The sequence below is a fragment of the Pipistrellus kuhlii genome, unplaced genomic scaffold (assembly GCF_014108245.1).
Source record: "Pipistrellus kuhlii isolate mPipKuh1 unplaced genomic scaffold, mPipKuh1.p scaffold_m20_p_17, whole genome shotgun sequence".
In the NCBI taxonomy this organism is placed as follows: Eukaryota; Metazoa; Chordata; class Mammalia; order Chiroptera; family Vespertilionidae; genus Pipistrellus; species Pipistrellus kuhlii.
The window spans coordinates 10,595,723-10,616,320 of record NW_023425482.1 but is presented as its reverse complement, the minus strand read 5'-3'; the positions used below and the strand labels follow the sequence as shown (position 1 = coordinate 10,616,320).

The following is a 20,598-nucleotide window of genomic DNA, read 5'->3' as shown; positions in this document are numbered from 1 at the left end:
TTCCTTACCTCATTCCCATGAAAGAGGGGCTCAATGTGATTAAAGGGGCTCAACCCAGGAGGTGCACCCTGCATGTGGCAGAGCCATGGGCCAGGCAGAGGCTCCCTGTCCTACTGTCTCTGCTATGACCTCACTCCTCCCAGCCAGCACGTTGGAGGGGACAGCAGAACCCCTCTCCCCCCCCCCCCCCCACGGTGTCTGACACTGACTCACTGTCCAGGAGAATGTTCAGTGTGCAAATGTTCTCTGTCTACACCATCAAGACTGGCACCCACCAGCCTCATGAGGCTACTGAAGTGTGGTTAGTGCAACTGAGGAATGCATTCTACATTTTATTTCAGTTAAAATTGTTGATTTCATAGCAGTTAAATCTGAATAGGCACATGCACAGCCCTGGACAAACAAGACTCCAGCCTCGTCTTCAGCTCCTATGGGCCTGATCCTTGGTGCTGCAGGACATGGCCTCCCTGTCAGGGGCTCCTTCCTCACCCAAGGGCTCTCACCTATGTGACTGGGCCACGGTCCCCTTCTCCTTGGGGCCAGTTATACTTTTCTTTCCCTCATGGTCCCAGACAAGCAGAAGTCCTTCCTTCAGGGTCCCTACCCATATCCAAGGGCATCACTGTAGGGGGCAGGTCAGGGAGACCCCCTGAAACAAGCAGGCAGAGTCTGAGCTGTGGAGAGGCCATGTCATCACGGAGCCTCCCTGGGGAGTCAGGCAAAATCGTCACCCCTTCCTGCTGTGCGGATGGTGTCAGTGACATGCTGAGCTCCAGGCAGTGGGCTTATACCAACCCTGAGACTCCAAAGCTTCTAGAGTTTTCTCTCATCAGATTCCCTCAGCAACCCTGTGAAGCAGTGCCACTCATTTCCCCCATTTTATGGACTAGAGTCTAATGCCCAGAGAAGTTGAGTTGAGTTGTCACACAGCCTGGCATTCCCATTGCTGGGTCCAGGATCCTCCTGTTTCCTAATGTGCCCCGTGCGGCAAGCACGTGGCTGTTAACCATTAGTAACATTTCCTGAGAACTGGCCTGTTGCAGGCTCTGCGAGAGGCACTTGCACCAGAGGTTCTCAGCTGGGACCAGTTCCTGTGAACATTGTATCTTTGGCAATGTCAGGACATACCTTTTAATTGTCCAAAAAATTTATTTGAATGTGAAGTTTAGCAAACTCATTAAAACGAATTATGAAAGGGACAGAAAAATGGAGAATCAAACACCATGCTGTCCAGGTGACCCTTGCACAGGAATGGCACTGGAACCAGCAATTACTGTCCAGCTGGCTTACGAAGGCTCCTGAGAAATGAACTCAAGGGGCAGTAAATAACACAACTTTTCCTGAATATAAAGCAAAGATCTCTGGAGATGTTTTTATTGTCACCACTGCCTGAGGAGTCACTCCTGGCATCTAGTGGGTCGAGGACAAGGATGCTGCTAGACATCCCAGTGCACAGGGCAGCTGCCACCGTAGGAACAACCAGCCCAAATGTCAGCGGTGCACATGTGACCTCTCACCCTCACAGCAGCTCTGCTCCACTCTGCAGGTGGGAGCCCGGGAGCTCAGAGACAGGAAGTAACTCGCTCTAATGGTTACACTGCAGTGAGCACCTGGATCAGGACTCGCACCCAGGACTCTGCCCCAAAACCTGGCTCGAAGCCACAATCCTGCCTCATTGTCAGGGACTGTAATCCAAGGGGATGCCAGCAGGTCACAAAACCCTAAAGATACATGCATCATTGTATGTGCATGTTTCTGGGGGGCATCCCAGAGCTTGTATCACCTTCTCTAAGAGATCCACGTGCCCCCAGTTTAGGAGTCCCGGCATGTAGGTTAGAGAGTGAGCGTTTTTTTGCTGAGAGGGTGATAGGGAGGTTGTGGTTTCCATCATGAGTCATCTCTCTTGTGTAGACTCACCCGCCGTGCGCTTCCTTCTAGAGATTCCGACTGACGCTGGTTCATTGTCTTTCAGGCAATCGCCCCTTTGCTGGAAAACAACCATCCGCCACCAGATCTCTGTGAATTCTTTTGCAAGGTATGGCATGGCAGAAGTGGGCTGCGTCTGCAGGACCAGCCTGCCTCCCTGTGTGCGCGCTGGGGGTTGGCTTGGCACAGTTTGTTCAAAACCCAGGGCCCTGCCTTGGACACAACTGGAAGGCAAGCCAGGTACCCTGTTCTTAGGATTGCAGCCCCCTCTCGGTCACACAGGTGATAATCGAGGCACAGGGTCCGGGAGGAGTGTCCAGCTTTTCCTTGGAATGTCTTTGTGGCTGTCTTGGGAGAAGTTTGCAGCAGATTTTCTGGGCTCCTGACGTCAGCTGGGTTATTTTTAGCCAGGGCTCCTCTGAGCACCAGCTGGCCCACAGTGGGGGCATGGCCGTAGGGCTTTCCTGAGCAGGGAAAGCAGTCAGGGGATGCCAGGTTAGCTGAGAGGAGCCGCGGAGCAGGGCACCCGCTCCCAGGGACACAGCGCCAGCCTCGCAGTGGGATTTACTCGGAACATGTCCAGGGCACGCTGGGGACCAGGCATCCCTCATCCTGCCAGCTCACTGCAGCGGCCTGGGGCTGAACACAATCTGCTTTTGTTCTTTGCTGTGTGATTTTTTTGTGTCATAATTTAATGTCCTTGGAAAGGCGAGGGCCTAGGTCTGCTGCTTCTCAGCCCTGCCCTGGTCTCTCCTAGTGACTCACCTCGCTGCGTTCCTTTCCTCCCACGTGGCCTGGCAGAGCGGACCTTGGGAGGCCTGATGGTTCTGAAGGAAAGGACACTGGGGTACACCTACTGCCCTTACTCAGGGAGTGTGCGCTCTCTCTGTGTTTGTCAGGTGACACGAGGTTTAGAGAGACAGGATTGTGTCATCCTTTTTGGCCCTATCTCTCCATCAGGAGACCTTTTTCAGCGACCCACAGAGCAGAGGGTGGGCCCAGACTGCTGGCCGGAAATGCCCAGGGTACATTTCTTAATGTGGGCACGTGCCAGTGTGTGCCCTCCAGTCCAAGCAGGTAAGGGGGGTCCAAGTGAATGAGTGCCCGACTCTGCAGTGATACGTGTGTGTGTGTGCGTGTGTGTGTGCGCGCGCGCGCACAAGAGCATGCTTGCACACAGGCGTCAGGCTCCTGTGCTATATCCAGGCCCCGCAACAGCTTGGTGAGACTGCAGATGGGATGGGCCTCCCTGCCCCTGAGAGGATGGGTCAGATAACCCAGTGCGTGGGCTTCTCACCTGTCACAGCTGGTGTCCTCTCTTCTCTTGATATTTGGTCCAGTTTAATCCAGATCTGCCTTTTGTCTCCTTTCAGCTGTATGGTTTCTCCCAGATCGCATGGTTTACAGACTTGTTCTAGCACAATGGAGTAAATGGTAGCGCAGATTAAAAACAGTGATGAGACCAAACCCTGCTTTGGGCACTACCTGGTAGGACTCCCCATTGATTCTAAAAACAGAAGGCTGCCCTCCCACCTGGAGCAAGGGGTCCCAGCCCAGGGGGGGCCTGTAAGCCTTCTGGCTGTTTTCCCCCGGAGGGTGAGGAGGGTAAAGGCATAGCCTCAATGCCTCACCTACCAGGCAGCCCTCCAGAGAAGAGAGCTTGAGGGGAACAGAGCCACCCCACCAGGTCCACTCTGGCCAGCTCCGGACACGCCGGGCAGTCTCTCCTGCCAGACTTCCAAACTGGGACCTCAAGAGCTGAGGGAAGTTAGTGATCTTAATTCCCCAGGAAAGCCCTGATTTCTATAATAATATCCCAAGAACGGCGTCTTCCTCCAGGGCTGGGAAACAGCACCTTCAGGCCCAGGCAGGCTGAGCGTGTGCCGCAGGGGTGGGCTCTGGTCTGCTCCACCCGAAGCCTTCAGTTTCCGTTTGAAATCAAAGCACCATGCCCGGAACACTCAGAGCTGCATTTGGCCTGCAAACTGCTGCAGGTTGTCAAAGCCGGCAATGGAAAAGCCACACCCCTAGTGTTCTTGCAGTGGTTACGTGGAGCTCCTGTGCCAGGCCCTGCACTGGGTCTTAGTGCTGCAGTCTCACCGCACTAAGCAAGGGCCAAGTCAGAACCGCGCCTTCCCGCACCACCTGGTACACACTCAGACTTCAATATCAGAATAAAAAGCAAACTAAACTTCCTTCCTCACCCACTTTTCTTCCTCCAAAAATATGAACAAAGAGCTATGCAACACTGTTCAGCAGGGAGCCCAGGCCCCGTGCTGAGCTCCTGGGCCAGGGGCCGCAGGCTCAGCGCCAACCATGTCCTCCTGTCTCCCCAGCACTGCAGAGAGCGGCCCCGGTCCATGGTGGTCATCGAGGTGTTCACGCCCGTGGTCCAGAGAATCCTCAAGCATAACATGGTGAGTCTCCCAGCACCGACCACAGAGCCAGGGGGTGGGCACACCTTCCCGGCCTTTCACTTCCACAAAGATTTTGGGTTGGGATTGGCCGCCCTGACAGCAGGGACTGGGGCCGGGATTCTGTTGAAGTTGGGTTTGCATGTGGCCTGTCCCCTTTGGTTCTTTGTTTTTCTGTTCCGGCGACAGGAAGAATCTCTTCACAGGAGGTAAGAATAACAGAAATAGCATGGCTCGAGGAGAAGAGATGGTCTCCCGTGTACAGTCCCATATGGTGTCTGTGAGATACTCCACTCTCAAGGAAGGAGCAGAATGCCTCCCTCCTTCACTGGGGGCTGTTCCTAGTGAGGACCCTCCAGAGCATACAGGATGGAGAGGGGACAGAGTGATCGTACTGTGGGGAAACCTGACAGACTCCACAGGTGACTGAGGTCAGCCAACTGTGATAGGAACGGTGATGGTTGGGCCTTTACCTCTGGAGTCTGCCTCTCAAACCCACAACCCCAGTCTGATCAAGAGGAAAATGTCAGACCAGTCCCAGTTGAGGGACATGCTGCAAACCCCTGACAGTGCTCCTCAAAGCTGTGCAGTCAGTACAAACAGGACAGGCGGAGAACTGTCCCTTGCAGAGAAACCAAGGAGACACGACAACTACATGTAATGTGCCCTGTATGGGACCCTGAAACAGAAAAGACATTAGGGAAAAACGGAAGAACTCTGAATAAAGTATGAGCTTTAGTTAGTTTAAAAAAAAACACACCCTGGCTGGTTTTGCTCAGTGGGTGGCTCAGTGGAGACCAAAGAGTAGCGGGTTCAGTTCCCAATCAAGGGCATGTACTTCAGTTGCAAGTTCGATCTCCAGGATTGGTCAGGGCATGTGTGGGAGGCAGCCAATCAATGTGTCTCTCTCACACTGATGTTTCTCTCTCTCCCTTCTGCCCTCCCTTTCATACTGTCTGAAAATCAATGGGAAAAAATATCCTCTGGTGAGGATTTAAAAAAATAAAAAAAAAACAGTGGCAGCCCAGCCATAGCCAGTTTTGCTCAGTGGATAGAGCATTACCCTATGCGAACTGAAGGGTCCCAGGTTTGATTCTGGTCAAGGGCACATTCCCAGGTTGTGAGCTCGATCCCCCAGTGGGGGCCATGCATGAAGCAGCTAATCAATGATTCTCTCTCATCATTGATGTTTCTATCTCTCTCTCCCCTTCCTCTTTGAATCAACTAAAATATATTTAAACAAACAAAACAGTGGCAGAATTGCACACTTACAATGGACCAGGTGCTCAAAGTCTGTGTGGCCCCATTCATCTCTGATTGGTCCAGTGAAGACAACAGGTATCATTATCTCCTCCACATTACACCTGGGAAACTGAGGCAAAAGCATAACTAACATTTATCACACCCCCTTAGAGCCTTAGAGTGTGACCCTAAATGTATTGTCATTCACCCTTGTGACGGTCCATGACCTTCCTTTACAGATGAGGGGCTGAGACCAGAAGGTCCCTTAGGGAACCTGTGAGCAGCCGTGAGGGCTTCTGGCGCTGAGGAGCAGGCAGACTAAAGTGAGGGCCTGTGTCCAGTGTGCCAGCTCCCAGCCCAAACTGCGGTTCACCTCGATGACCCAGAGCCATCTCTGTCATCACTGCGCAGATCAGCCATGTTGTGAGGTGCCTGTGACTGCTGCCCGGCCCTGTCAGGATTTAGCATGTTGAAAACAATTCTGAAAAAAAACCTGCCAACAGTTTACTTTGTGAAGTAGCTTTCCACCTCCACAACATGCCCTAATGGAGATTACATGACCCCCTCCCCCAATCAGGAATGGCAATGCATGGTGGCGGACATCATTCATCAAATGCAGCACTCTTCCCACAGGCCCAGAGGTGGCTTAAGACTCTCTACCCAGTGGTGACCAGTTGAACCGTGTTGGTCCATTACGAATTCTGTTTGAATCTGGTGATTCACCATAATTAAATTGTTGCTTGTTTCTGAGATCTTTCTTGGTTTAAGATAAGTGCATTTCTTATTTTCTGAGCACAGAGGAGAAGGATAGTCTATTTGATTCTTTCTCCAGGACTAAAGAAACTCATCTTTTTGTTCTGCCTTGATTTGGGCTTTAATAGTTTCAAAGGCACTCTGGCTTCAGCTACCTCAGGAGGAAAGGGTCTCTGATTGTTGATTTTAAATCAGAGATGTGGTGTGAGAAGAGGGCAGCACCCTTTCAGAGTCCAAAGCAAAGGTTCTGCAGTTTCACAACTTACCGGTGACAGAGCCTTACCAAGGGCATACTGGGGCCAGCCCAGACCTCCCCAGGCACATAAGCACTTCTGCATATTTCATGGTAGTCAATAGACTTTAATAAGGGTTCTTTGAGGACATCTGATTTCAAAGGGGAAAATTTCAAAATTCAGGCAGCCTCCCATAGCTTAACCATACAACATCTCCCTTATATTTGGCTAATTTTATGGGCCTGGAGTGTTGACCATGTAATAATTTTCTGGATAAAAATCAGAACAGCTACAGGGCAGATCCAGAATTTATAGCTCTGTTGTGGCCTGGCAGGCATCAGAGCCCTCAGGCACAAATTCTTGCTTCACTTTTAAAGAACTTCCCTAAGAGACTCTGGAGTCTGAAACTGCTATAAAGCGACTACTAATGACACACTAAGTTGGGAGAGAACTGAGGACGGAACAGGGGAGCACCCCTCCTGCAGCACAGGTGTGTGAGAAGCAGTGATTGCCGCTGACACCAGGTGCAGAGAGCGCGGCAGACCTTCCATGTCACCATGTAACTCTCCTGCAGTAGTAATTGGTCGTAGGCCCATGCACCATTTTGGAGCTGGGCCTCTGAGCTGATGTGGGGAGTCTAGTCACTGGTTAGTTAGTGAGTGTGCCTCCTCTGCCACCAGCCACATACCTGTCAGCATAGTGTGACTTCTCTGTGTACAGTGTGTTTTATTACGGGCGCATTTGGGGAAATGGGGGACATCATACTGCACAGGGGTGTTCTGGAGTTTCAGAGCTTCCTCTATTCTGGGGGTACATCTTCTGCAAATATATCATGTGCCCAATTTCATAGATAAGCAAACTGAATCTTAGAGAGGTTAAGAGTCTCAGAGTATTACTCATGGAACAGAAATGAACACTCGATTCCAATGGAAGCAGTCCTTTGGTGTGTTCCCCTGTAGATCCTGAACAGTTTGTTAAACTGTGTCTCCTAGAATGACCATGGTCCCTGTGTGCACACACTGCTCATTGGAGTGTTCTTGTTCTGGCAGAGGAGGCAAGAAGATGTGACTGTGGTCCCCAGTGGACCATGGAGTGATCGGACCTACTTTCCAAGGGGAGCATATTTGACTTTTCCAAAGAGGAAAAATGTCCTTCACTTTCTTTTTTGTTTTTTTAAAGAATCGTTTATTGGTGTGGTGTTTTTTTGGGGGGTTTTTTTTGGGGTTTTTTTTTGGGGGGGGGGGTTGAGGTGGGGTTTGTTTGTTTATTTTTAGAAAGAGAGAGAGAAATATTGATGTGAGAGTATAGCATTGATTGGTTCAAGCCCACAACCTAGGCCTGACTGGGAATTGAACTGGCAACCTTTTAGTGCATGGGATGATACCCAGCCAACTGAGCCACACAGGCCAGGGCCTGCATCCACATTTCAAAAGGCCACCAGACCCATTTGTAGTGTTCATTTCCAAGGAAATGGCCTTGGCTATCCAGAAATCTAATAGCAAAGATAGCAGTAGTTACTTTGCAGGGTTGAATTGAAGCAGTTTACATAGCATCACAAAACCTTAGAGGTAGAAGCGTTTAGAAATCGGTTCTTTTAACCCTTTTTTACGGTGGGGACACAGGGAGGACCGGCAGCCAGAAGCCACACAGCTTTCCTGTCACCCATTTCCAGGGTCTCAGGGATCTTTCTCACCTTGAAAGCACAATCAAGCTCAGCGTTGTGATCATGCATGGACCTCATCTTCCACCTCAGTGCTTTGTGTGTGCATGCATGTGTATACACATTTGTGTATATGTGTGTGCCCATATGTGTGAATGTCTATGCATATAAGGGATGAGTGTATGCATACACGTGTATTTCTCCATGGCTTCTGCTGCCCTCCTGAAGTAAAGGCTCAGCCCTGGTGGACAGGGTGTCATCAGATGAGCCCCAGATTGTCCTGAGGACCCTGACTCAGGTGAAGCAGTCGCAGCTCTAGAGATGCTCCTGTGCACGGTCGGGCTCTGGGGGACATTCTGTTTAGCTCCCATAATGTCCTGGGGACCAGTTGGGTCCTTAAGGAAAGTCTCCTGGCTTTGTTTTAGATTAGAGCCCTGATTCAGGTTGCTTGCTATTCATTGGGTTTCACAAAGTGGGGCATTAGGAGGGACAGATGCATTTGGAGACCACCAGTTGCTCTCTGTCTTGTGACCACAGATTGCCCCTCCCAACTGTTCAAAACGCAGCTCACAGCTTTAGCCGTGGAGTAACAAAGCCTCTGGATCCCTAACTGCAGACCCCAGGCCTCTCCTGGCTGACCTCCTCTCTCCCGCTGTCTCCTGACGAGTCCAGGAGCCGACAGCCTTTCCTCTCCAAGCTCACCCGTCACCCACCACGTTACTTGCGGCACTTGGGGAGCTGAGACGATGTCCGTCTCTAATAACATCATTGAAGTAGGAGGGTCCCTGTGTCTGTGCTCAGTGCCCCTTAATTAGGCTTCAGCTGAGATAAGACAGGCACCCATGGCCTGAGCTGGTTGGTGGAGACAGAGTGTCCTTCCCCCCAATCCCAGGGCTGAGCTTGAACAGATTATTCCTCCTCCCCATCCTCCTCTCCCTCTCCTTCTCCTCCTCCTCCCCATCTTCCTCCTCCTTACTCCAGCCTGTGCCCCATGTATCAGCCACCTTCCCTCTGCTCCCACTCACCACCCAGCACACAGACCTTCCCACCAGGCCTCCTCTCCCCCACACACAGACCACTCCTACCCTCATGTCTCACACACATCCCCTCTCACACTCCACATCTCTTACACACACCTCCTCTCACACACATCCCCTCTCACACTCCACGTCTCTCACACACATCTTCTCTCACACCCCACGTCTCTCACACACACAGACCACTCCTACACTCACATCTCTCATACACACCCCCACTCACACTCCACGTCTCTCACACACACAGACCACTCCTACACTCACATCTCTCATACACACCCCCACTCACACTCCACGTCTCTCACACACACAGACCACTCCTACACTCACGTCTCTTACACACACCTCCTCTCACACCCCACGTCTCTCACACACACAGACCACTCCTACACTCACGTCTCTTACACACACCTCCTCTCACACCCCACGTCTCTCACACACGCACCCTCTCATATCTCATGTCTCTCACACACACCTTCTCTCACACCCCATATCTCTCACATACACCTTCTCTCACACTTATCTCTTTCACACCCCACATCTCTCCCACACTTCCTCTCACACTTATATCTCTCTCACACACACACCTCTTCTCACACTTATGTCTCTCACACACACACACACCTCTTCTCACACTTATGTCTCTCACACACACATCTCCTCACACTTATGTCTCTCACACACACACCTCTCCCACACTCCCCATTCCACACACACACTTACTTGTCCCATCAGCTTTTTTGACCTCATCCTTCTGCGTGATCTGCCTTTTGGATCCCATGTGCCTTTTGAGGGTGGCTTTTTTTAGCCAAAGTCATCAGTCACTCTTAAGTTTAGTGTGGAGCGCAGTGGGTGGTTAGGGTCAGCCAAGAGGAGAGGGAGCCCCCCGAGGAGCCCTGGACTGCAACCCTCCCCACCGGGGGCCACACCTGGTGTCCGGGCCGCCTCTGTCCTCTCACACAGGAGAAGCTGTCTCCTCACTGAGGATGTCTGAACACCACATTTGCCTCCTTCCTAACCCCAAGAAGTCCCAAAGCGACCCCCAAATGGATGGCCCCAGATTGGGCACCTCCTGACTCTGCTGTTCTGAGTGGCGTCGGGTGGGAACCCAGAGGAAGCAGGCACAGAACCGGCAGGGGCCGCAGGAGAGACATCTCATCTGCTGCCTCCCGGGCGTGCTGGGAGGCCTGGCTCCGTGTCTGCAGTCCCTCGTGGCCCTGCACAGGGAGGCCCTGTGGCTGTTTGCCGACCATGACTGCGGCATGCTGACCCTGCCCACCACACGGGTGACTACCCATGCTGGTAACCTGCCTATCACAGGACAGGCGTGTTCTCTATTGTCAGCCATCACAGGTGTAAGCATGAGTGTCACGGGGACAAGTTTTTGAAGAAAAAATGTGAATATATGTGCTTTCTAGAAAGGGATGGTGGCTGGTATTTCCTAGCTGCTTTCTGCACCAGTGGCTCCAGGCAGAGTGGTTCCTACTGCCCCTGCTGGTCTCCTGCCTCTTCTTCAGCGAGTCCCAATCCTATCCTCTGTTCTTCGCAGGACTTTGGGAAGTGCCCGCGACTAAGGCTGTTTACTCAGGAGTACATCCTTGCCTTGAACGAGCTCAACGCAGGGATGGAAGTGGTGAAGAAGTTCATTCAGAGGTGGGTCTCCCAGCCGACCCCTCCCCCGGCCTGTGAGCCAGCTGTCCTTCAGTCCAGAACCAGGCCCTCCCTGGGAGCGTCTCCTCTTCTGCGAGGGTCTCCTGGATCCTCCTGACCACCTGGTCTCAGGCGCGCGCTTACTGCGCGGCATTGAGCCAATTGCTCAATGATCCCGTGTCCTCCACACGGGGATTGTGTGATCAAATAGGACGATGCATGCGGAAGCCCCTAGTGTGCCTGCTGCTCAGTGGGAACTCAGGAAGTGGGAATGTCCTGAGGAATAGGAGCGTTTCCATGGTCCCACATCCCTGGGCTGCGCTGCCCGGCATGTAGGAAATGACCCCCTGCGGCCCCTCTGGGGACTTGAACAGCTTCCTCCCAAACTTGGCTAAAGGGAAGCCAAGTATTCTGATTCCTACCCCCTTCTGGGGTTTTGCTTTGATTCTTAAATATTTTTCTCTGTGCCTCAGTTTCCTAATCTGTAAATGAGAACCGCAATACCCACTCCATCCAGTTGAGGGCTTTGGTGACCTAATACGCAAACACTAAGAATAAGGCATAAATGTGATGGGACCATTAGTGGCCACTGTCATGACTCTTCTTATTTTTTAAGAAAATCAAAATATCCTGGGTAAGCCAGTTCTGAAGTTGCATTCTTCCTAAATATACTCACCTGCCATCACAAAGCATTTCAAAACGCAAATGACATTCCCTCTGCCAGAGTAGGGGTGACTCCAGGGTCCCTTTAAAGCATCCAGCTAAGATTTGCAGAGATTTTTAGGTTAGTCCCAGTGGCCACAGTGACTTTCCAGGAATGTTACAGGTATTATCTCCAGGACCCAAACTGTCCCATTTTACAGGTTAAAAAACTGAGGCACAGAGATACCCATGATTAAAAACAGTTGCTGCATCTACCGAGGCCTTAGCAACTGTGTTTCAGACCCCATGCCAGGTCAGGGTGACCATTCTAATTTTTCTTCCAAAGCAGGACTCTTCTGAGAGTGAAGTGAGGTGTTATGAATAAAGATTTCAGGACACCCCCCCCCCCCCCCCTGGTATAAATGTGCCTGACCAGGCCGCATGGCCACTTTATGCAAAGTCTTCCCATGATTTCGAAAATTGGGTTCTTGTTGTTACCCAGTAAAGAGGGGACTGTAGTCCCCACTTTATAGCTAAGTAAACAGAGTGGAGAGTTAAGCAATATGCCAAGACCGCTCAGCTGGATTGAACCCAGGCACAGGGATCCAGAGCTCACAGCTGGACCTTGGTTCTCTGCTGCCTGCACATGGCAGAACCAGAACCCAATCCCGGTATTGCCAGCTCCCCAGCAAAAGGCTCAGCGTGCTCCCCCATGACCGCCTCAAACTGTGCCTGGCCTCCCCCCGCCTCTCAGCCATGGTACCACTCCTGCAGCCGCCTCTCACCCTGCCCTCTGCTCTCTTCCAGCATGCACGGCCCCACAGGGCACTGCCCTCACCCCCGGGTCCTGCCCAACCTGGTGGCCGTGTGCCTGGCTGCCATCTACTCCTGCTATGAAGAGTTCATCAACAGGTCAGTCACCGTCGCCACGGGAAGGGCTGGGGTTACCACCTCAGGGTGGGGACAGTGAGAGGGCGGGTCACCAAGGACGGTGGCCTGTACATACCTGACCACCCCAGGGAGGTGGAGTGGCTTTCACCAGGCCAGCCTCCAGGGAGTTTGCCAGATCCCATGTGCTCACTGATTCCAGAGCCCAGAACCGGGATTTGCTGGAAAAACAAACACTGAGATTCAGTACCGGCATCTGAAGGCTGTTGTGTTGACTGGGCATTGGGAGCAAGTGTTTTATTCTGAATATTTCTCACCACCTGGCATGCGTGACACATTGGAGCATGCGTGTGAATGCATGTACGTGTGTGAGGGAGAATGTGTGCGCACATGTGGGGGTGTGCATGGGGAGTTGTGTGTCCCCTGTGCGAATGTGTGCAAGTGTTTGTGAACCCCAGGAAGCACTGGCGAGAGGACAGATAGTAGAAACCAGACCTGTGTTAGTAAGCAGGTGACCACTGCAGGCTCCTGTGCATTCCCCACTGGACATCCTGGGAGACTTCGGGGAACAGCCTCAGAGTTACTCCTCTGGGGGTGATGCCACCACTGCAGTTATTTACCAGCTCCCAGGCTTCCGTAAGTGAGGATCACTCTTGGGGTGCAATGACGCAAATGCCATCCATTTGTGTAGAACTTTTCACAGTGACCTCTGAGGTCACTGGAGAGGGTACGATGTGCAGGGCAGATAATGGCATTGGCTGCTGCCACCTGGTCTAGTTGATCAGGTGGCACACAGCACCACTCCAGGGGCACCAAGTGTGTCGGGATCCAGCAGGAATGTATTTCAGCCCTTAAGGAAAAGGCAGTGGAGACCCTCTGTCCCTGAAAACCTGCCCATGGGCTTCTAAGCGAACACTGTACTGGAGTTCTTGGGGAAAGGGCCGCAAAAGAACCTCAGTAAGGGGGTGTGTTGTATGGCAGGGCTTAAGGGAGGACGGCTATTTTTAATGTCCTCAGCCCCAGGTCCTGACATTTAAAGGGGAGCATGTCCACCTTGTTCAGAAAAAGGTGACAGTGCCCTTGAGATCCGAACATGAACATGCCATGCTGACCATTCCCAAGTGCCTTTGTATACCCTGCAACATGTTATATCACGTAAAGAAGAGGGCCAGAGGGTAGTGCACGTCCCAGCATCCCTATGAGTGGTGCTCACCCTGACCTCGCTGCCCTGGCTCTGGACCCAATCTGATCTGCGTGCTTTTCAAACTCAGGCCACCCCAGGAAGCAGGAAGAGCATGAAGTGGTCACTGTGTGTGTGTATATGTGTGCGCGCGCCAGGAGAGGTGAGGAAGGGATCCTTCAGCAGGTGATATTTAAGTTGAGACCTCCCAGCTGTTAACTAAGTAAGAGGCAGGGTGAGGTGATGCAGTCAGAGAGAACAGAGCGTGCAAAGGCCTGGCAGAGCAGGTGAAGTCGTCATTAGTCATTGTCTACCTGTGGTTAACCACCTGCTTCAGGATCCCATGAACTGCTTCTTTAAAAAGCAGATGCCTTGATGTCCCACCTTGGGCTCGAGCCCAGGAATCTGCTTGCTTGGCTAGCTCCTCCGGTGACCTGCTCCACCCTAAAGATGAAGGGCCACAGCAGAGAAGGAAGAGAAGGGAACTGTGACTGCAGCAGAGAAAGGGAAAGGAAGAGAAGCAAAAGATGATGTTGGGGAAGGGGGCCGGCCATGGACTGCTGGCTGCTCAAACCTCCTGTGCTGAGCTGCTCCTGGGAGTTGTGTGTCAAGTGCAGGTGCAGATGCAGCAGGCGTGGGGCAGGCCTGAGACTCAGCTTGTCTAGCAGGCTCCCAGTAATGCGGATGCTGCTGGCCGGGGACCACTTGTTGAGTGGCAGAGCTGTGCCTGCATTTCAGTTGCAGAGTTTTTATTCAGGGAGCATTGGCATTGCTAATGGGCTTTCAGTTAAGAAGGGGCTTGATGAGATGTCAGCTTCCAAATTCCCCTCTGGCAGCGGCTGCACGAGGGGAATTTGGACGAGAGGGGCAAGCATGACCTTGGAGGAGTCACGAACGGTGGTTATAACCAGGTGCCCAGGGTGGAGGCACAGGGTTATTAGAACGCACGTACCCCCTCAGAGCCCACTGTGGTTTGGGTTCCAAGTGATGTCATTAGTTCCCCCAGGAAACCACCCAAGGGTCACAATCCTGGGAGACCTTTTCCGGGCTCAGGTCCATCCCACCCTGTGGGCCAGTCCCTGGAAGATAAAACTCCGTGATGTGCTCAGGGCCCATCCGCGGTGCTCCCAGTGGTACGTGATGTACTCATACAGAGCAGACAACTTGACCCAGGTTAGCATGGCTCACTGGAAAATCACCCTCTGTGCCAACAGCCTTGAAAATCTTCTCCTAAATCCCGGCAAAGGCAAACCAAGGGAAATGGAGTGTTGCGCATTTGAGCAGCAAATTAGCCCTGAACCCATAGAGATAGTTACGCTGCCCTCCCCACACAGACCACACACAGTTTTCCAACAACCATAGAATTTTCGGACTTCAGCCCATGGCGTTTGTTTTCCCCCAGCAAAGTTTACAGTGCATTTATCAAGCATCCTTGGTGGGCTCAGCTCAGGCCTGGCTCATGGCACGTGCTGGATAAGTGCAGGCCCTCCGTGTGTGTCGGGTTCGAGTTCTGCGCTCAGTCCAGTCCTTGTGCACGAAGAGGACATGCATCTTTGGAAGTATGGGGCACAGGCGCATGGCACATTCAGGCAGGGACTGCACGGGTTGTTTGTGACCATACCGTTGTGCTCTGAGTCTGCCTAAAAGCTCAAGGAGTTCTGATCTGATTGGGCTTCGGGATGTTTAGATGTGCCTCAAGGGACACTGGTGTCCAGCCAGGGATGGAAAGCTCTAATTCAAAGACAGGGTGGGTGTGGCAGGTGGAAGAAATCAGAGAAAACTTCAGGGAGAAGGAGGACCTGCACGGGATTATATGGGATCTTGGAAGCCACCATGGTGTCAAATCCCAGCACCTTCCACTTAGAAGCCCTGTGGTCAAGCATAGGTCATTTGACCTCTGGCGCTTTTCTCACCTGTAACATGGAGATTGTATTGCCAGACACAGTCTTTGTGGTTGCACTTAGCACTGTGCCAGCCCAGGGGAACCAATGGAAACCCGTTGCTGGAGTTACCTTCCATCAGGCGTGCCTCCTGGTCATGCTTGGAAGCTGCCAGGGAAGAGGTGCTTCACCCGCTTCAAGGCACCGATTTCATTGTGTTTGGCCCAGCATTTTCCAAACAAATTACATCAGTGATGCATAGAGCCCTTTCTCAGTTAACACATTGCACATGGTGTTTGAAGGTGCTGCAAGGGGGCCTGCTGCAGATAGGAGGGACCTGCAGGCCCCAGGAGTTTGGTATTCTGGGGTTTGAGATCCCCTTGAAGAGGGTTCCCAGGTGAGGAGTGGAGGCTGAGCTTTCTCTCCTGGCCCATGATGGGGCCGTGGGGGCTCAGGGGCACTGAGCTCGCTGGAGCTGTCTGGTCAGAAGTGCTCGCTGGTCTTGTAGCTCACAGCTGTTAGGGCTCCAGGGCCACGTGACACCACCTGCACTCTCATACCCTCTCCTCTCTCCCCACAGCCGCGACAATTCCCCAAGCCTGAAGGAGATCCGGAACGGCTGCCAGCAGCCCTGCGACCGGAAGCCCACCTTACCTCTGCGCCTTCTGCACCCCAGCCCGGACCTGGTGTCTCAGGAAGCCACGCTGTCCGAGGCACGGCTCAAGTCGGTGGTCGTGGCCTCCAGTGAGATCCACGTGGAGGTGGAGCACACCAGCACTGCCAAGCCGGCGCTGACGGCCAGCGCGGGCAACGACAGTGAGCCCAACCTCATCGACTGCCTCATGGTCAGCCCTGCCTGCAGCACCATGAGCATCGAGCTGGGTCCCCAGGCTGACCGCACGCTCGGCTGCTACGTGGAAATCCTCAAGCTGCTGTGAGTGTCCCTTCTACGTGTCACCGGTGGGATGAGGGAGGGGACTTGACTTTTTGTCGTTTGTATTTACTGACTCGAGGCGTGCAAGGTGTGGGCATGCTTAGTGTGCACACTTGAGTTGGGGTGTGGGTACACATGAGCGTGAGTGCACATAGTATGCAAAGTATGAGGGTAGATGCACATATGCAAAGTATGAGGGAACACATTTTAGGTATGTATACATGTATGCTGGAGTGTCTGGGCACATGAATAGGTACGTGCACAAACATACATGTGCGTGAGCACCTGGGTGCCAAGTGTGACTGTAAGTCTGAACCTCTGCACATTGTGTAAGGTGTGCGCTCATTCTGAGTTTGTGTGTCTTTATATATGGGAATGGCTTTGGGTGTGTAGTGCGACAGCATTTGTGTGATTGCCTGAGCAGTCGATGAGGTTGGGCTCACTGTGTGTATTTAAGTGTACAGTGTGGGTGTATCTAGTCACTGTGCTGCTTTTATGCATGAGTGGTTTTGAATGCACACATGTGGGTATGAGTGTTTGTACACGAGTTACAGTGTGTGTTTCTCTGTGTTAATGCAGGTGTGTCCATGAGCCAGCGTGTGTTTGTGTTGTGTGATCTGTGCATGCTTGTGTGCTCAGTGTAGTTGTCTGCTTTTTTTAGGGGGTGGGGGGGCTGTGGGTGTCGGTATGGTTGTGTGTGTGCATACATAGCAGTCTTCTGTAAAGGGCATATCTTTGGGAAGCGCCCCTGGGGTTGTGCTGAGGACCACACTCTTCCTCGTGAGCTCTCATGAGCAGGCAGGGAGGCACCTGCAGATCAGGCCCTGTGCAGTCCTGGCTGGTGGGAAAAGCTCAGATGGAGCCAGGGACCAGGTCTGTGCTGGATGTTTCAGGTCTCTCCCTACCCTCCCTGAGCCTCAGCACTGTGACTCTACAGTGGGGATCTGTATCTTTGACCCTTATGAGTCTTTCTAGTTCCACCACACAGACTCCTCTCAAATTCATGCCCCTAGTTCCTCGGTCCCCAGGTGAAGGGACCTGGCCTGGCTCTGTGGTCCCATGCCCAGCTTGGCGGGAGAATCCAGCAGATGCCTCACTGCTCGTTCCCACAGCCCTGACCCTCAGAACAGAGCTCGGCCCCTCAGGACCAAGTCCAGAGGTTGGCATTGCCAGGTGCAGTCAGTGGGATGGTGGGCTTTTCAAAGGGGTTGGGGGAGGGCATATGGCACCTGTCTGAAGTCTGGGCACCAGGCCCCTGGCTCTGGGGGCTCGTCAGGGCTGACGGGGTCTCTAAGGGCAGCTGCAGGCTCTGCAGCACAGGTTCAGCCTCTGGTGAACGTATTGCTGCCTGGAGGGTGCACAGGGCCCAGAGGGTGGAAGCAGCCTGCCATGCCTGCTGAGCCAAGAGCTAGTCTGGGGGGCCTAGGAGGTGTCCCGAGCTCTCCAAGCAGGGCTTGTTGTGTCTGTGAAGGTGAATACACGCACACACATGCACACACACATGTACATACCTACACACATCAGGCTCCGTGTGGTTGGAAAGGAGACTGTGGATGCTGCATCGCAGACACTTCCTCTCCTATCTAGGCCCTGAGAGAGGAGAGTGAGGCCTCCTGAGCTCAGCTCCAGCCTCACTGTGGTCCTAGCCGAAGGGGCCAGTGAGGGCACAGCCACATCTAGCGACAATACACACACACACACACACACACACACACACACACACACACGTCGAAGGAAATTTCCAGATTCTGCTCAGAGATCTCCTGGAACCGTGATCGGCAAACTGCAGCTCTTTGGCCCGTTGAGTGTGGCTCTTCCACAAAATACCATGGCCTGGACCAGTCTATTTTGAAGAAGTGGCATTAGAAGAAGTTTAAGTTTAAAAAATTTGGCTCTCCAAAGAAATTTCAGTCGTTGTACTGTTGATATTTGGCTCTGTTGACTAAGGAGTTTGCTGACCACTGTCCTAGAACATGCCCCACTTTCTTGCAGGAGTGTGTTCCGCCCTCCGAGAGACTCGCCGGTCACGGCCCTCGTATCCTCCTCGCCCGGTTGAGGCAGGGCCCCCAGGCCAGAGATGGCCCTGCTCTCTGCCCGGCCTGCCTCTGGCTGGCTGCCACAGGCACCTGGACTCCCAGGCCTTCTGCTGGCTCGGGCCCTGGCTCACATTAAGCACTAAGGGTTTGAGTTTCATCATGCAGTTCACACACATTTTTTTTCCTTTTTTGTAAACATGCTCATGAATGAGGACTCTGTTCTTCCTGATCTGCTTCCAGACCTCCTGCCTGCCCGCATGGCCCAGCTGCCAAGGCGCGGCGGGGGTCAGGGGCCCGGTCAGGGGCTGCCCGCTGGGAGCCGGAGGTGTTCTGACCGATGCACAGAACAGCCTTACCTCCGCCTTCTGTCTCCACAAGACAGGGTTACTATGGGGCGGGAGGGGGTTCAGAACTCAGGGTGGGCTTGCTTACTTTTCCCGAGCAGCTTGCCTTCTCCATCTCTGCTGCCTGCTTGAGTCACTGGTCCCCTGGAGGGCCTGGGACATGCTGGGCCCCCCCACGCCCTAGCACCCCAGAGCACGACAGCATGGGAAACATGGGAAAGAGCGCAGGTTCAGAGCCAGTGTGCTGGGCTCAAGGGCCACAGAGATATCAGCATTAGCTTGTGACCTGGGCAAGTAGCTCTTCTTCTCCGAGTCACAGCTGCCGCGGGGCAGTAGACGGGTGGAGGGCATGGCTCTGGGCGCCTTGCAAGTGTAGACACCAGGCAGATGGGCGTTACTACACTTCCTGAGTCCAGCTGGGTTTCCTCTATTTTAAGACACTATTGAGAGTAAGATGCATCGTTGATTTAACGACACTTTGAAAGGGAAAAAAATACCAATGTGGCATTCAAGGCTCATTGATGGCAAGAAGCATGCGTCTGGGGACTTAGGGAATGCATGCATGGCAATCTGCTGGTGATTGTGCAGCATTCTTGGCTCCTCTTGCCCTCATTGTACTGGTCTGTGAAATGGGTATCTTTCTCCGGGAGCTGCTCTAAGAATTTAGTGGCATGGGACCTTGCCGGCTGGTTCTTGATAAAAGAGGACTGCTGTTACCAATAGAGGTGCTCCCTGAATGAGAGTTACGTGTAAGAAATGAAAGAGGAGGCTCTAATTGGAACTGAGAGGTCTTAAGAGGGCATGGTGGGGGCAAAGGAAGCCAGGCTTAGCACCTTGGCCCAGTTTGTCAGCCCTATTCATCAGACCAGGCACTGCTGGTCCCCAAGTGTGAGTATCACGCCTCTCCCTCCCCCACTACCCCTCACTCACACATAACACAGGCCCCGGCCTTGGTTATGTGTAGGAAAGCCCACACATGGTTAGAATTTCACACCTCTGAAAGGAACGTAAGCCTCAAAAAGTTCCCTGGAGACCCTTGAAAAGGAGGACTATTCCCCATGCAGGTCAAGGTTGCTCCTGAAAATATCCCCTTGTGAGGCCCAGGCTGGGTGGTCTGACAGAGAACATGGACTCGTGAGCTGACAGAGCAGCTGGGTCTTTGGTGGTTTGGAGTCCAGCTCTTAGCCGGCTGGGCACCTGCATACGATTCATGTATTTATCCATCTGTTTATGCACTCCTTTATTGAGCATTTATTGCTCACCTCAGCTGGCCAGGCTCTGCTAGATGCCGGGGTCCCAGCTGCTCCCTCTGAATCTAGTGGCAGCAGCTGCTGAAGGCAATGACACCGCCCGCCGGTGAGAAGGAGTGGGAAACTGCTGGCCACACGGAGGCCACAGACAGGAAGAGCAGGGAGCAGCCATTGTGAGGGAGAGGGGCACAGGTCTGCGCTTTTTGATCAGCTCAACTCGGGATAGTTATTTTTGCAAAAACCTGGGTTTTAAAAGATGCCTGGCAGTCCAGAGGTCAGCTGGGAGATGCCCCAGCCGTTGGGGGCTGTTGGGAAAAAATAAAGGGGGGGGGGTGTTTCCTAATGACGGAAGGTGTAACTAGAAGTAGAAGGCAGGTGCCAGGAGGGGTCATGGGAAACGTGGTACATCACCCAGCATAATCCGCTCCGTGAACCGCCCCAGCCAGATGCTGCAGCTCCGCTGAGAAGAGACGCCAGGAGTTCGGTGCAGGGAAGGGGGGTTGGTTGAGAGCTTAGAAATCCTGTCTCA

The 20,598-nt window shown here is 52.9% G+C and overlaps 1 protein-coding gene across 6 annotated transcripts in view; it reads left to right on the top strand.

Moving 5' to 3' along the window:
• Positions 1-20,598, top strand: part of LOC118720734 (c-Maf inducing protein) — a 225,235-nt gene that overhangs the window by 186,594 nt on the left and 18,043 nt on the right. For 5 of the 6 annotated variants that reach the window (XM_036441001.2, XM_045582657.1, XM_045582659.1 and 2 more), the window contains 5 exons: positions 1,973-2,035; positions 4,263-4,343; positions 10,815-10,918; positions 12,365-12,469; positions 16,086-16,439. In XM_036441001.2, coding sequence (XP_036296894.1) covers positions 1,973-2,035; positions 4,263-4,343; positions 10,815-10,918; positions 12,365-12,469; positions 16,086-16,439 — 707 coding nt within the window. The remainder of the gene's footprint in view (positions 1-1,972; positions 2,036-4,262; positions 4,344-10,814; positions 10,919-12,364; positions 12,470-16,085; positions 16,440-20,598) is intronic. The other variant, XM_045582658.1, reaches the window with a different exon arrangement.